General features: G+C 44.3%; 1 protein-coding gene and 1 long non-coding RNA gene across 2 annotated transcripts; both read right to left on the reverse strand.

Annotated features, from left to right (window-relative positions):
- Positions 1-194: 194 nt before the first annotated feature.
- Positions 195-4,851, reverse strand: LOC136430269 (uncharacterized). The gene is made up of 4 exons (XM_066420723.1): positions 4,733-4,851; positions 4,364-4,489; positions 1,277-1,591; positions 195-969 (listed from the first exon to the last, which is right to left on the reverse strand). The coding sequence occupies exons 2-4, from the start codon at positions 4,468-4,470 to the stop codon at positions 717-719; spliced, it is 675 nt and encodes a 224-aa protein (XP_066276820.1). The 5' UTR covers positions 4,471-4,489; positions 4,733-4,851; the 3' UTR covers positions 195-716.
- Positions 4,852-8,691: 3,840 nt separating this feature from the next.
- Positions 8,692-11,149, reverse strand: LOC136429279 (uncharacterized). The gene is made up of 2 exons (XR_010754727.1): positions 10,827-11,149; positions 8,692-9,139 (listed from the first exon to the last, which is right to left on the reverse strand). It is a non-coding gene; the product is annotated as an uncharacterized lncRNA (long non-coding RNA).
- Between the last annotated feature and the right edge of the window lie 5,929 nt (positions 11,150-17,078).

Below are 17,078 nucleotides of genomic sequence, written 5' to 3' on the forward strand. Positions count from 1 at the left end.
CTCTCCCTGTGATCATTACGCTTGTCCTGGCATGATCCCACCAAGGACAAGTCATCACCCTCCTGGGGTTATTTCACTTTCTCTGTTTTTCAATCTATAAAAAGGAGAAAATAACTCATAACTTCCTGTTTTGACAACCGCTTCCTCTCTTGCGGAGACCGTAAATTTCCATTAAAACACAAAACACACCATCGCATGCTTCCATTGTTTATTACATTGTTATGTCCGAAGTCTATTCCCTACAAGCTGTTGAAGTGAGCAGCCGTGTGAGGGTTGTGTTTGTGGTTAACATCTGCACTCTCATTGCATCAGGCCATTTGAAATTATGAGATGTGCTCATCAGTGAATCTAACGGATTAAACCCTCAGAAATTAATGAGACAGTCATATTTCCCATGACTACAAATCAAAATAAATAAGGTGCTGGTATTTAATAGAACCTTTCAAAATATAGCTCAAAATTGTTACGTGTTGACGTCACAACTTCAATAAATAAGGCAAGTATAAACAATAACGACGTCACAAAAACAGGCAATAGAAGAATCTGACAAGTCGCCAAGTCTTCGTCGTCCTACAAATAAATTAACATCAACAAAACACGTCTTTGGACACAGTGTGTCCGTCAGTAACTGCAGACATGGCCACGCTCTGGAGTAATCCCATCATGGTGCAACGGTCGGTACACGAATGTTCAAGTTCGGTTTGGGTTTCTGTCCTCTACGACTGTCCCGGCTGCAGCTCTGCCAGGGAGTCGCTCATGAGTGTGTAGAGGATCATCCCGCTGGCCTCCGCCACCAGCCGCCGGATCATCCGCTCCACCTCCGTCTCCTCCTGCCGGGCGGCTTCCCTCTCCCGGTCCCCCGATAACAACACCTCAACCATCCGCTTCGTCCTCCCGTGTTGCTTCGCTTCGTCTTCCTTCCGGTCTTCAGCCGAGTGGGTCCTGTCCTCCTCGTCTTCTGACGTCAACCTAGTGAAATTTAAAAATGAAATATCTTTAGGAAAATAATACCAGGTGTTGTAAGATACTGAGGCAGTCTCAGATGTTCAAATAGCAAAAACATTACAAAACTCCTTAGAAATATATCATTGGATTAGAGAATTATTTCCGACTCTGATGGCTCCTTTCATATAATAAATGTGTGATCCAGGATGACACTGGAAAAACTAAGAAAATGTAAGACCTGCAGCTGTGAAACAAAGCTGCCCTAAGCTGTGAACAGTGCTGAGATCCAACATCAACAATGTCTGACTACAACTACAGCAGGGTAACTGACCTGTCAAACATGCCGACAACTTCAGCAGTCTCTTCATCTTCATTCGGCAGGGTGTGGTGTTTGCGCCGGTGGGCCGATGTTCTCTTGGCTTGCAGGAAGTTGTCCAGGGCAGCCAGGAGGTTGACTCCTCCCCGGTTCTCCCCCTCGATACCGTCGGAGTCCGGACTGGTGGCCTGCAGGAGTCTCTGCAGCGCGCCGGTGTCCGCCCGGGCCAGGGACTGGAGCAGGTCGGCCACGAGTTTGGAGTAGAGCCGCTCGGGGATGGCCGTTTGCAGCATCTCCAGTTGGGACACGAACCCGTTCCACGTCTGGAGCCTGCAGCAGAGAGAAAGGGTCAAGATTACTAAGTTAGGCTTACCCTCAGAAAAAATTTAAAATGTAGAAATAAAAACACTGGTGACATATATGTGTGGTATTAATGCTGATGAAGAATGTACATATGAAGCTTTAGATCCAGGTTTCATTTTATTTTATTAATGGCAACAGTAAGTGTGCCATGTACAATTGTCGAGCAATAAAGTTCATTCATTCATTCATTCATTAAATCCAACTGACGTCATGACCCAAGTTGTTTCCTATTCTATAATCTACCTGTTGTTCCCCGGTCGTGTATGGTGTGGAGGACTTTAACCTAAACTGTTAATCATTATTGTGCTTTCTTCGAACAATAAACAGATGTATTTCAATAGTGATCAGCCGGTATAATGTATCATACACCAGTATCTACTTCACAAGCGGGCGCCGGCCGGCGCGGGCAGCGACTGGTTACTAGTTCTTCACTTCAAACGCCTAACATTACCTACTGCAGGTGCGGATACGGGCTCCCGGTTCTTATCATGTCTTTCAGCACGTACATTGCCGCGGGGACACTGTTGGCGCTTTGTGTAAGTTGTGGAGTCAAGACTATCACTTAAGTAGAGTTCATACTTCAGAGAGTTGGTGGTTCTTCACATCTTGGACCAGTGATGTGCCAGCCAGGGCGCACTGTACGTGTTCAGAGATCCGGGTAAGCACATTGGCTACCAGCCGTTTTGTCAAACGTTGATTTTCTTTTGATGAAAGCCGTGTCATTCTTGAATGTATGAATAAATGAATGAGTAATTGCGAAAAGAATGATGAGCAAAAAATGACATATTTCTCTGCCCCTGTACAGGGGCGAGTTGAGAAACGATTGAATTTCGTAATTTCATGACGTCACCAGTCGATTTCAACTTGCCAAACAACGAAACACCGTATCATTACGTCACCGTTCCAGCTGGGATATTGCAACATCCTTGAAAAGTGTTACGTCACTTGTGTTTATGCAACATATCTATGGGATCCCCCCGGTACACTACTGTCAGCAAATTTCTACAGCAACTGTATTTGATTGCATCACATCTCACGTTATATATCCGGGACAAAAACAACTCAAGAAAGCAGACTGCAGCAGGCGTGTTTCATAACAAAAGCATCATGAAAGTTTCCGTGGAACTAACTAGAAGCCTGGGTAGACTATGCGCCAGTTTGAATTGACAAGCGCTAGTGTCATACAAATTCAAATACTTCAGTCACAGACGTACTAGAATTAACCAATTGCCGAAAGTTCTTTAGAGCGGTCAAACTGTAATCGATGAGGTAGGAAAACGTTATAAAGTAAAGTATGAGTGTTACTACTAGACATGAACGAGAGAGCCCCAATGACGTCAAAGTTTAGTATTAATAGCTATTGCGAAAATGTCAAGAGCAGACCGGTTCGGACGGCACCAGGCCGTGACTTGTTTATTTTCCGGTGTTTGGTGTTGCTGCTCTTGAGATGACGGATTATTTCGATGAAGAGTTCTCAGTGGTGCCTGGATTGTTTCAACGAGCTGATGACGAGGCAGGGCCAAAGGCGCGGGAAACTGCCCACGTGCAGCCGCCTTTCTTTCACTTCTCCCGTGTGTGTTCTTGATGAGTAGTCACCAAGGATGCGGTTTCGTGAAGTGGTCTAGACTTTTGTAAAAAAATCTGCCGAAGATCACAGACGTCATTAAAATATCCGGGACACGCCGCGCCGCACATGATGTAACCGTGAACAGTTTTTACATTACCAAACGACTTTTATAACGGGTTGTGTAAAACGACGAAAGAGCTGATCCACATTTACCAGAACGTTGTTTCTAACGAAGGTCGCTCAGTGCGTTAAGCTAGGAAAGGTTTAGCAAAGTGCCGTGCCCGCTATCACCACAGTACCAGAGCACGTGCACCTGGCCATAGCGCGACAAGTGGCGTTCAGCCGTCCATGGTGTTAACCTTTCATCGCTTTTATTGCGATCACTTTTATACAGTCTTGTTGTTTCATCTTTTATACGTATGTTTATTCAAAGCCTGACTATGAATTTTCGGACTACTTTCTTGACACGTGTTTTCCGCTCTTTTTTTGCACACTTTGCCGTCTTCAATCGTCCCGGACATGGTCAGTCAAACGACAACTGGTCTTTGCTCAAAGCTGACCCCATGCTAGGTTAGCGTCGTGCCGCATATACAAACGCAGCGCTTTTGTAAAGTCGCGTTGTTACAAGTTGTGTATTGATGTTCTTGTACCGTGACGCACTCAGCAAACAAGAGGCAAGCTTTTTCTGACGGGGGAACATGGAGTCGTGTTCTTAGAAATGCGTCTTTCGGGAAATTGCGCACATGCTGAATTCAAAGAAAGACAGAAGAAGGAAAAGAAAGCACTGCTCCGTTCTGTTCAAATCCAGGCCAGTCACTTTACCACACATGAATACGTTTGTAAAGGAGTGCTTTGTGTCCTTCTTGAACAGCTTGGCCCGACTTGACACGATTCCGGCCGTCGTGCAGACAGAAAAATGCCTGGTCTAATTTACCCTGATGAATATGATTTGTTGCATCCGTGTGCAAAAGAGCACTGCGCAAAAGAGCACTGCTGTCGGAATTGTGATTCCCAGCATGATTTTCATACGTGTTCTTCAATGCATTGCCACATCGTAGATCACAGTAGAATGATTTACGCAAAACTCGGCATTTACAACAGATATATGGCAAGTACCCAATGACTCTGTACCGACTTTCTGATCACAAGAAATGACTGGAAGTGCGTCTTACCTGGACATGGCGTTGCCGACACCAGTGTTCACCGGTTTAGTAAGTACAACAGTAGTGAGGCTGGCAAGGACTGCTACACACAGCACACAACTCGTCATGGTCTGCATTTTGTCTTGTTTCAGTTTGCTAAAAAAAAGTAAGAGAGACAAAGTTGGACATCGGTGATGACAGGTCCTAACGTTAATGGTCAGTGCTCAGCAGAATACGGTAGAGATCCTTGATACTATATACATGGAAAAGCGCATTTACGCATACAAAACAGGTCTAATACTCCAACTTAACTTTAACCAAGTAATAGACTAAGTTCAATCTAGAACTTAGTAGAAATAATTTCCTATTCTAGACACTTCCAACAGCCGGGACACTTACCGATAAATCACTGTTCTCTTGGTCTCGTTCCTCTGATCTGAACTTGTCCGACGTGAGGCCGTTATTTATATGCTGGGTCTGTTGACAAAAGTGATAACTGTTGCTACACAAAATCAACTCTTAATTGTGTGAGGCTAAAAGGGGATCCAATGAATTTACCGGAAATATCTGAATGGGGCGGAGTCGTGTTTAATCTTTCCGTAATCCATCATCAAACTAGCCAGCCCGTCGTCATGGTTACCGTAACGTCAACGGAAGAAAACATCGGACCACGTCAATGACCGACAATCGATATAAGTTGGGGCACAATGAGTCAGAAATAACAGTGGTGCCGATTGCGTCACGTGGAGCTAAAGTTGGGTGATCTGTGCAGGGTGTGTTTTCATTGGCACTGTCAGTCGTGATGGATGTATCCCTGGACTCACCATCAACACGAACTCAACAACGGTTTATTTGTGTGGACTGGGACTAGCAAACTTTCCTACCTGCAGAGTCGGTATTTTTGTCATGCAAGTACGAGTTCTCCAGGGTAAATCGCGGCTCCAAAATGTGGTTCCCGGCCCTCCCTAAGTGGTATGCCATAAATTCGGATGTCGAGACTTATTGTATAGTTTATGATGAAATAAACCTTTTTCTGATAAGTAAGCATTGGCTCATAACACTTTTAACAACATTTAATTAACACTTTTACACCTCTAGATCTGATTGACGAAACATAACGAAGGCGCTTCCTCAAATTCTACGTCATATTGCCACGTGCACGTGTTTCTTTTACTTCCGTCATAACACTACGTCACAAAATTCTCCGAATTCTTGGAAAGCTTACTAATACAGTGTGTCTGGGAGATATTTTTTTAATATTTTCACCCCCATTCTGCTACAAAAACAATTTTGCATTATCGCACTTAATGACATCATACAACCGGGACATCTGTTGGAGAGGTAGCCGGAACAAGCGTCATGACGTGGGTTACCCGGTTTAGACCATGCACACGTTGGAATGGTATAAGAATACTGACGGTTAAAACCACTTCCTCCTAGGTATCGAACTGAATCCATGATGATCACACGCAATCGCTGTCAGACCACGCACCCGTTGGAATGGTATGAAAACACTGACAGTAAATATCCTCTTAGATATCTGACGGAGTGCATGATGACCATACACAATCAATGTCAGCTATCCATGTTGGACATTCATTGACTAACAATTCTTCGTATAAAAGACCTAAAAAGTGCAATGTTGGCAATGTATCGTATCGTGTCGCACATATGTACAACTGATAAGCTAGATAAAGATGTAGATATACATGTCCTTGCGTATTAAAGTAGACTTATTAAAGCTTACGGGATAACTCCATATACATGTAATCATAATGCACAACACCCGACGTTGACCATTATCTATGTCTCCCAGCAGAACTGACAGGTGTCGTGCATTTGTCTGCAACGTTTCAATAGAAATATTGAGTCAACAGTAAGGTCCGATAACTTCCTGTTTTGAAAGCAGGACATCGCCGAAGTGTCCGAGAAATACCCGACGTCAGCAAGGAAAACAGGACGGAAAAAAACAAAGAAAATTTGTTGTTGCAAGAACTCTATTCTTAGTCAATATAGTCCATCCGGTGGATTAACCCAGAATATGTCGTTGGAAGAGTTGTAGGAAGGTTTCTAAGAATGTTGGTCCACTTTGCAGGGCTCTGTTAGTCTCCTTTGTATAATATTCCGTATGTCTCTAATATTCTTGTGTATCATCGATAATAGATATCAGTATTTTATTAGATTATTACTTTCCTACTCTTCCAATCATTCGGTGACGGAGTCAGTCAGTACAATATTATAAGGAAAAAAAAGTTCTCACTTGAACAAGCACAAACCAAAACATTTATGTGCGTATATGGTCCGTGATGGGATTTTTTGCCAATGGCTACAATTAAATGACGTTTTCTGTGTCATTTATTTTGAGCTGGCTTCTCCTCTTTCTCGTGTTCTCTAAGAGTGAGAAAGCTACCATTTTCTTTATGTCGCCAACCCACATATGTGTGGGTTGACGGCATAAAGAAAACGGGATAAGATAGAAAGCCCGACAAAAACGCCTTAAAACACGTCAAAAACCAGCCGGACCCACTCCTCTGCTTGGAGAGTATAAGAAAGCCACGCCCCGGAGTCTGACTCACCTACACATGACAGACAAATCGCCCCTCCCCCTGCCCCCCGCCTCGGCGCTGAAGAACTCTCAGCAGCCTGAAAGATTTGTTATTCGGCCACTTGAGTGTTGTCGTGAAGTGTTGACCAGACGCAGATGTTTCAACCTTAACGTTTCCGCGGCATCCTTTGCGACAGGATATCAGTAACGACATGTAAAAACTAGTTTATCGGGTTACAGTGCATTAAAAGCTCTTGACTGTGGCGTTTTGTTGACAAACGTTTTGCGCACACTTTGAAATTACCTATTAAAATATGGCGAAATCATATATTCCGTCTGCTTGTGTATTACATCCGCGCGCTTTGAAGTTAGAACAGAGAGTGTACATACGTTAAATCAAGGGTCCCAAAAGCATAATGAAACTGGGGAACATCACTGCGAGGCTATGTAGAATGACATAGTAACTAGTGGTTGCAAACAAGACACTATCCGAACCTACACGAGAATGTTAACGTGTTATGCCAACGGTCACATTTCCAAAATGGGACCCGACCGGGCTGTGGCGTGAACTAAAATCAAACAATTCATATCAAGAATATACACAAATGGTGCTCATGATTAGTTTTTGAAGCTTTTTTGTGTTTTGTTGTCTTTTATATCATATTTGTCGTTCCCCCTAACAGCCCGGCCGGGCTCCGGCCGCGGGTTGGGAATTTTGACTTGAGCATTAGCTATTAGGCGGGTCATTTTCCACCTAGAATGTCAAGGTCTGCCGTTCATAGACATGTTGCAATATCCTCACCTTGTTGCGGGGTTTTGGGGTGGGGACAATCGCCTTTTGTAACAACTCTAACTTGGTAAATGTATCCCTGGGCTGCTATGTTTGTTATCGGTAGTGAGGGGTTTAAAATGTTGTGGAAAGAAAAGCGGGAAACGGCCCGGCCTTCATTCCCGAGACCCTTGGATAATGGGCCCTTGTGCGGCACGCCTAGGCACGCGTGCACGTTGTTTCATGGCGCCCTTCAGCTCTATACTTGTCTTACAACCTTTTGTCGGTACAAGTCGGCTGTCAGGTGGAATCAGATGGATTAACGTCTGCCTGGTGCTTGAGCTGACGTTTTGACTTATTACCTTACAACAAACACGTTCAGTACGATAAGCTCCTTAGTCAGATCTTTGCTTCATTACCGAGCAACTTAAGAACAAAAGTAACTGTCACAAGCGACCCTCTGGCCTTTCCTTTTCTCTTTGCGGATGTAAGATCTTCAAGGCGTGTGCTGGTCACCTGTTGATCTACGAAGGGGCTTCTGTATATAAGGAGGATCAGGAAAATCTTGTACGGTCCATTCTAAAATAACACAAGCTGGTAAACTATTTCTTGACAGACAAGCACGTGCTCAGATACATGTACGAAAAGACCATAAGTACAGATGAGTTCACTCTGAATCTTTCGGGCGGATGACGTAATGACAGTTGACTGCCATGTCGTTTCTGCTATGTCACTCTTACTTACCGCTAACCAGTGAAACTAGTTAGCCAGGGGTGTTTAGCCACCTAGGGTGTCATTTGCTGGAGGGAAATGATCCCCTTACCACGGGCTCTCCTCTATGAATTTAAACAAATAAGAAACTAATCAGCCAGGGGTGTCTAGCCACCATAGGGTGTCATTTGCCGCGGGCTAACTCTCCTGGTCAATTATACACCATAGCTTTGCCATATTTTTCTACTTTCTGTTATGATAACCCCTTCGGAAGGCCTGATGGAGGCTACGTGTCGTTGATGACGTCAGATGATACAAGACGCTACAAGGTACTTTTCTGGAAATTTTATTTTTTGAAATAGCCAGCATATTTGGCCAACATTTGAATTCCTCAAGAACGCTTTATCATAGCAGTGTGTGCTCCAGGCACGCTACTTCTGCTCAGTTACATAAATTCACCTGCATATTCATGTCACTGATGAACATTATAAAGTATAGGGAGCGAAATGGCAGTGTTAGGAGACATTTCTTTTCCCATGGAGGCTGAACATATTTGGAGAAATATCTTCCATGTTCGTGTCCGCCACCCAGGCGCCTCCGGACCTCTTCGAGCCGATTCGGAACCACTCGTGCAGCAGCCCGAAGCCTGCCGAACTCCCTTCGCTGGTCTGGACGACACCGGTCGGCTTCCACGGCTGCCACCGATTTTCATGTATGAAGGGCCGCCGCGGAGTCGTGGCGGGCTTCCTGGGGCCGTATGGATCTGATGTTTGCTGTAGACCTGTAAGACACGGAAGGAAAACTGTACTCGCGTGGGTTGGCTAGACAAAAAAAAACATGACAAAGTAGAAAGCCCGACAAAAACGCCTAAAGACACGTCAAAAACCTGCCGGACCCACTCCTCTGCTTGGAGAGTAGGAAAACTGTACATGAAGTGGTGGGTAGGAGAGAAGGGAAAAAACACCCGACAAGTACTTAAGAGTTGCAATTGTATCACAAAGTATCCTCACTGTAACTTCTCTGACCAATATGTGACCACCCTCCAAACCCTCGTCTTTTCCACAATCCGGTTAATCCACACTGCACGAAATGGCCTCGGATCCTGACGTATCCTGACAGGAGAACTCGGAGATCCGGAACCTCCGATCCGTAAGAATCAAGACGGATGCGGAGGCCATATTGTACTGAAACAACTCAAATTTACCTGAATTAACTTGCATGTGCAAGTGGTATACCACATCAGTGTACCACTTTCATATGTAGTTTAATGTAGGTAAATTTGAGTTGTTTTAGTACAATACGGCCCCCGTATCCGTCTGAATTCTAACGGATCGGAGGTTCCGGATTGACATCCTCAATTGCAAACGGAAACATGAGGGTTAGTTTGAATAAATCAAAGGACTCTACGACGCTACAGAGTCGACAAGACGTGGCCACCTCCTGAGAAGACCGTCTACTGAAGTATTGCCTGAGATCAGGTGCGGCGACAACTCATAATGGTCTCCGTCGACAGCTCACACGCACGCGGTGGTGGTGGAGAGAAATTCTTGTTTCCTAACATTAAGTTGGAAATCTTTCATCTAGTGATATCTGATATATTATAATGACGTTCAAAAACATACTTATTCTTAAGTAGCGGCGGTGTGTGTCGCAAGAAAGATGTTCTTAAAAAGGATTTCCGGGTTAGCGTACAATTGAGGGATTGGAACACTGCCGCAAGGCTTGGATTCGAACTTATGACTGTGTGGCTCAGAAAGTGCCATTGATTTAACATGGAAAAATCTGTTCAAGACTCGTTGAGGAAACGGCATAAGAACATCGGTATTGAAAACGGTAGATGTACAGCTTGGTGGGATGGGATTGACATAGGCGCCAACAAATACGCATTCCTATGGCGACCATGCAAGTCTTTTTATAAGATATAGTAGTCCTCTCGATCAGTTTCTACTATCTTTCAATCCGAGAGTCTCAGAGAGGTCTGGTAGAGGCCAGGTACAGTGTTGAGCAGCCGGCCAGATTCGTTACTGGGGCTACGCGGTCACAAGAAACGATTTGTAATGCCCGAAGTGCTTACAAATATCTTTTTATTTTCTCAAAACAACACGAAATTGGAATGCGATAAAAAGGGGATGGCTGATGCAGGTTACGAAGAGTTTAGGTTTTGCCTTGCGCAATATACCATATCACCGTGTGGGTTGGGACTCTAGCTTGGAGGGCGTTCTCTGGTTGGTGCCTTGCCGCTCAACAAGTCCAAAGCTTACCGTAGATTCTAAACAGCGGTGACATGTATCCATCTACAACTTTTACCAACTTCGTATCACATCTACATTGATACACTCAAAATAGAAAATGTGCGACAGAACAGTGATATGGACGTTTACAAGCCGCAAAATCCTGTGTTTTTTTGTTGTTGTAATTTTGACACACAGTGGTCGAAAGGAAACAGAGGACATGAGGGAATAACCCACCTGGAAAACTAGGAAGTCTGTCGGCAAACCGTGACTCGGAGGCCACGGCAGCAAGTATGACGAGCAGAACCACCATCGTCTTCCCGTGGATGTGCGGCGACATGTTCGTTCGGCTGGAGCCTGCAGTGTTGGGACGTCACACAAGATGCCTGTCTCCCTATATCTGCAAAAACAAGCCGTCAATTTCACTAACTGCCGAAGATAAGAGCAGGAGCATCCGCTGACGAGATCAAAAAGTTCACTTCCAACTAATCTTAGCACATCGTTAAGAACAAACTTCCGTCAATTGGTTACTTTGCGCCAACTACTTCATTTGACTGCAATTGCCGCTCTGTAATGCTAGCTTTATCAGTTGCCACCATGCGTGCCCACCTGACATTAGCACTATCTGGATTTAGATTTCCTAAATATGTTATTCGACATGTTTTTGACAGAATGTTATGGTACCGATTGTCTTATCTGTGATTTTTGCGACATGGTTCGTGATAAGATAATATGTGATCTTGCTGTATCTCGTGGTTTCCATAGCAGGCCCTCTGGGCCTTTTAAGCGGACCGAATGGTTACGGGCTGGCTGCAAAAACGACCCAGTACAAAAAGAAGTCATCAGCAAAAGCGTATTATAAGCCAAGAAAAAAAAGGCCCGGAGAGCCTGCTATTGAGGCTACGAAAATGAACTGTTAAGCTCGTGCATACAGAAATGGGCGCGAAATAAGACCTTTCCTGTATAGCAGGTCCAAAGTTAGCCCTTACTGATAGTTAGCGGTAGGTTGGGCAACCCTGGCTGCATGTACACGTATGCCAGCTGAACCCATAGATAAATAGCTGATCCATCGCTTAGCATTGATAAATGTCGGTAGAATCTTCTTCAGTCCTCAGTGCACACATCAGCGCTATTGCTACAATAGAGTTGTTAGAAGAAAACACCAGGAAAATCGTTTCTGGTCCTTTCAACTTTCGTTTACATTAAGCAGTTATCAACAATGGCCTTGCTAATGATGGCAATAAACATTAAGGTCGTTTAAACTTACCTAAAGCTTAAGCTTAAGCTCCTCCACTTCTGGACACTTTGCTGTGCTTGTCTGGACGTCAAGCTCTCAGTTTTCGTGTCGGTTAGAATATCCCCACTTGCCTCATAACATCTCAGCTAAGGCAACAGACCCGCTCTTAAAGTTTTGCTGAGAGCTTTGATCGCAGCAGTGTCGGCGTACATAAGCATTAGAGGTTCTGCAACATACAGTTCTGTGACGCGCAAACCTTAAGTACAACACGCAGGGTCTGAAGATCTTAAGATAGGAAACGCTTTAAGACGTCAATCTTTCAAATAAACATAAAGCTTCACTTGGATGTCGAATATCAAACTAAGAATTGTCACGTTAGTTCATCGCGAGTAAGTGAAAGAAACCCCAGTAGTCTTTCATTGATGTTTTCCAAATGGTTGCGCTACTTCATGCCGCACTTTTAAATTTCTTTGTACTGCTTTAGAATGGGCTTCTCAGCACCACTGTCTAGTCATACTTCAGACGACTTCTGCAGAGACTTAGACCTACAACTTGCCACCAATATCTGCATTATCTCTCTGAATTCTTGAGTATGTGTCGCAATATTGCTCTTGCAAAGGAAATGGCCACATTCGTCGTAGGCCGTCGTGCAATTTTGTTGTAGAATTTTCAAGCAGGCTGTGACAGAACCATCTGCTGACAGGGCTCTAAGAGAGCATTTTTTGTAACAAGACAACTGAATTTTGTATGAAATACGCATGGCTATAGCAAGAATGCCTTCAGTTTGTGATCGTGGGGCATAGTTGGTTCTCAAATAATCCCACAGTATGAATCAGTGTGTGTTCTAGTGTTCGTAAAAAGGTGACTACACACGCCCTTCTCTGCATCATTCGCTCTTGTGAATAATGCAACTCCTGTACATACATATGGTACACCCCTTTCTTGACTCGCACCCACTTGCTTTCCGTTTCCGTTTAACCTTTAGATTTAACGCTCACTTTGTAAAATTTGTATTTATAACCTTTTTTCATGCAATCATCCTGTTATTGTAGATTCTGGTAGCCCGTCGTTTCCGAATATGCCACGTCATCACTCTAAACCATCAAAAGTTCCATTCTGCGCCGACCAATACCTCTGCTCCGGAGTGGTAATCGTCTACAGTATTCGTAGGGTGATGTTGGCGAGATAAGCGTATTTCTGTCGAACAGACAGGCTGAGATTACCGGTGACACAGCCGTGATGAGCGTGACGCCAGCGACCAGAATGAGTTGGGTGCTGTCAAAGGCCGGAGACAAGAGTGCCCTGGAATGTCATTATGCAGAGTAATACGGACTGTCATGACTTGTGTGTAAAAGTACAAACGCATGTGATTTAGCGGTATAAAAGGTAGTACCTGATGGAGGTTGAGATGCTACATGTCGTCTGCGTGCAATATCATTTTTCTACCAGGATCGCAGGGAAACGTCGCGAGTAATTACCCATTAGGTGTTGCTGGTTAGTGCATGGGCGACATATAGGCAATCACGCTCTTGTTAGAAGTAAAGAAGTGAAGACATGGTTTCAAATACGCCTGTTACACAACTTACAGTACTCCCTTGTCAGACTTCGCAGAAAATTGAGTTGCTTCGAAGGACGTTTCCTGTCCTAACTCTTCTTCCTGATAAGCCTCTACGATGTCTCCCGGTGTCAGTCCTTTTGATTAGGAGCCTTCTAACTTTTAGTAAGCTGTGCACATAGAATCCCGAGTATAACCCTCCATTAACATTAATCCGCCGGGTTATATAAATCCACCTCTTTGAAAAACAAGGTTTGAGAGATCTCTAGTGCAGCACCCCACCGACCACCCCACCACCCCAGGTATGCACAGTTTATACATACAGGAGTGCATTATGCTGGTTGGAGATCCGTTTTGACTCATCTTTTCAGGTTGGTGGAATTATGTACCCTGGTGGATGTTACATTGGGCCTCAAGGAAATAATGCGTTTTCCCCCGGACCCCTCGCATTATTTACGATGTGGTGTTCAGTAAACATACCCCATTTACAACGCGTAAAATAAAAAGCGAACAGATGTATAAACTGAGTCGAAGCCATTCATCAACATACAGATGGCAATGGAAACTGGGTTGGCTTTGAAATCCGAAAGAGCCCATTATCTGTCCGTGCTTAAAGTAGCCACTCGATAGGCCTGCGCACTTACTTGTGTACCGGTTACTGTTTGTGAAGGTGGTTTATATAATATATCCAGAGATTTAAGATAAGCCCAAAGGACGTCACACTTTCTTCCGTTGCCGTGGTCCTAGAAGGTTGAAAGGGACTAGATAAAGTCAAACAGTATTAGGAGTTCTTTCCGGTGCCGTCTTCAGCCGGTGAACTGTGTAATGCTTAGCTACAGCACAGGAAATTACCGGGTTAAAGCACATTTTGATCTTCTTTGATCCCATAACATACATGGTATTTCATAGGATCAGAAAGGGGTCAGGTTTTTTTATAGCGATGGTCAGTCTTAAGCCCCTGTTATTCATTCAGGACTTTCCCCCGTCCACTACTCAACTAAGGTTGGAGGTGGGTTGAGAGCAGTCTGACCCGTTTTAGGTCACACTTATCTTTTGGGTCTGTCTGTTTGGGTTTTTTTTTGGGGGGGGGGGGGTATCAGAGGCAGGATACACAAAGACATGGACATAGTGATGCTACATTCCATACATATTACAGCGCCACAGAAAAGCTACATAAAATTAAACAAATACAAGCTTAAGCAAATTTCTTGATAAACGCAAGATAAACAAAATGTGACTGTTTGTTTCTTTGTTTGTTTCTTTGTTTGGTATATCCGGTAAACCGCCTTTAAGCGCGACATTTTTTTTGCACAGTACGTACAATTTGAGTAAGATCGGACTGTAAGGTTTGATCCACTCACAGCGTGACGCGATGGATCCATACCCTTTTCGAGTGTGGTGGGCTCTTTAACATGCTCTAGGTGTTGCTCTTCTTAAAGGGGGGGGGGCAATTCCAGAGGAAAGTGATCTGGTTCTGCAGATAAGATTTTCTCTGAAGGCATGGAGGGACTCTACTCAGTTACTGGATTATAAATGGTTCATGAAGATGTTCATCTGTGATGAAATCTGACAAATTTGGTTGATTTTATATTCATAAAGATGTAGCCTTTTATAAAGCAACACCCGCTTCTGGGGTTCCCCTTTAAACACGGGGCTTTTCGCCCCATCCGGGAGAAACTTCCTACCTGTCCTCATGTTCACCTGCGTCGCGTGAGGAAGTAGGTGATAATCGACTTTCTCAATTGCAAGGGTACCACACTGGGGCCGGCTCGGGATTCGAACCCAGAACCCGTACATTCTGAGTCAACAACCCTAAGCACAAGATCACCTTGCCACCATTTCACAACCAGTCATGACTTACTCCAAACGAGCTCCCAATGCTTTTTAACCTACTCTCAACCAACGTCTAGCCACAGACTGCCGACTCCCTCCTGATTCATAACATGTACAGATTACCAATTCTGTCACGTATTCAAGATGGGCATAGCCAGTGATTTCATTTTATGATCAAAAGAATCCATACTTACCGAAAGATCGAATTGGGAGTCAAATTTAACCACGCCTCAACCATTGCTGACTCACTCCCAACCAGTCACCAACAACCCTTTCCCAACCCATTCCAGACCTTCCGTCCACTCCCGAATATTTGTAACATTTCTAAACATTCGGCTGTTATAGCCGACCAGTAGCCAGCCTCGTAGTCCAACTGCCATCCACAGCCGACCCTGCTCCCAACCTTCTCCCAACCACGGTTTTGGGAAGGTTGGGAGTAGTCGGGAGGACATGTCGTCTATGTATGACACGGGCTTCAGACACTGTTGGAACAATCATTGCGCCGCTTGTTTTCAAGTCAGGTGGACCCTCAGTTAACTCTAGCAGCTACAGGGGTTATCTCATAAGATCGGCCGTAGGCATTAGCCTCCTCAGCAGGCTTACGGGCTGGGCCTTTGAAGGCTTATGGTGTACTTTTTCTGATTGCACGTTTCTATCAGTTCTGCTTGTCTGCTTCAACCTTGAACCCGTAAGCTGGCCCCGGGCCAAGAAATCGGGTAAAATCAAAACTTGTATACAATCCGAAAACAGCACATACTGAATGAATAAAAGAAAGCCCGTCCATGAGCCTGCTGTGGAGCGAGGCTAACAGGGATCTAGTACTTAGTTGCTGTCAGTCAGAGACACTGTGTGAACTATCAACGAATCGGGTACTTAAACAGAAAGACCATCTTCTAACGGAACATCGATTACCGCCCACCTGCACGTAAGCAGATGCTAAATGTGAGATTAAAACGTAAAAGGGCGATTTGACTGGATTTGGTACCTCCCTTGCAACCAGGAATAGTTCAAATGAAGAAAAAGCACCAAATCCTGCACAAATCAAATAGTCCATAAACGGACGCCTACGCCAAACCGACTTTGATCACATATATACGTTAGCATGTGGATCTGGGCCTTTCCCACACTAAAATTAGTACATGTTGATGGGCGCGTAAAGGTAGGATCAGGCTAATCTCCAGGTAGGAGTTTGAATCGGAGCCCATGGTTTTTGATCGCTTTGTACGTCTTTCAAGTAATGCTATTTTTTCATTTACTTGACTCTATGGCTTGATACGCAAGGTTAAAGAAAACACCAGTTAAAAAGGCTTGTTGAAGACGCGCTAAAACAATTCACACTTACACGTCGACTTGTAGATTAAAGGTCTGATCCTCGATGATATGTTGAACTATTTACAGCATAACTAAAAGGCGCGGGCTTTACTTGCGTTAAATAAATACCGGAGGACTTTCTATGTTGTTCATTGATGATGAAACACTGACGTTGATTGAAGCTACATCCGAGAAATGTATCTTTAAAGGCATCACAGCGGCGATGAAGATAAAAAGCAATGCGCCTGAAGACTGATTACGACTGCCATTCAAACTGTTCCTGTTATACTGGCATGATTGGGAGTCTGCTCACCGCAGGAGTTGGGTGCCTGTGGCGGAACTCTCCACGGGAATCTTGTGCGGCAGAAACAGGCAATCTTACTGCGATGTAACATACATCCTTATATGACCTAATCAGCAGGAAAACACTTCGAGTTATCCATGCAGCCAATTATGCATGTAGGGTAGAATTTGCGAAACTAAATTTTTCAAAAACATCTTAAGGCAAGATAACAATCCGCAATTATGACATTTGAAAGATTTGATGAGTTTC

Source organism: Branchiostoma lanceolatum, chromosome 3 (assembly GCF_035083965.1).
Source record: "Branchiostoma lanceolatum isolate klBraLanc5 chromosome 3, klBraLanc5.hap2, whole genome shotgun sequence".
Taxonomy (NCBI): Eukaryota; Metazoa; Chordata; class Leptocardii; order Amphioxiformes; family Branchiostomatidae; genus Branchiostoma; species Branchiostoma lanceolatum.

Excerpts from the sequence above, each read along its gene's own strand:
- LOC136430269 (XM_066420723.1), bottom strand. The coding sequence starts at position 4,470 with ATGCAGACCATGACGAGTTGTGTGCTGTGTGTAGCAGTCCTTGCCAGC. Across the intron at positions 1,592-4,363 it reads GTCGGCAACGCCATGTCCAG|GCTCCAGACGTGGAACGGGT; the intron begins GTAAGACGCACT and ends TCTCTGCTGCAG. Across the intron at positions 970-1,276 it reads GTTGTCGGCATGTTTGACAG|GTTGACGTCAGAAGACGAGG; the intron begins GTCAGTTACCCT and ends AAATTTCACTAG.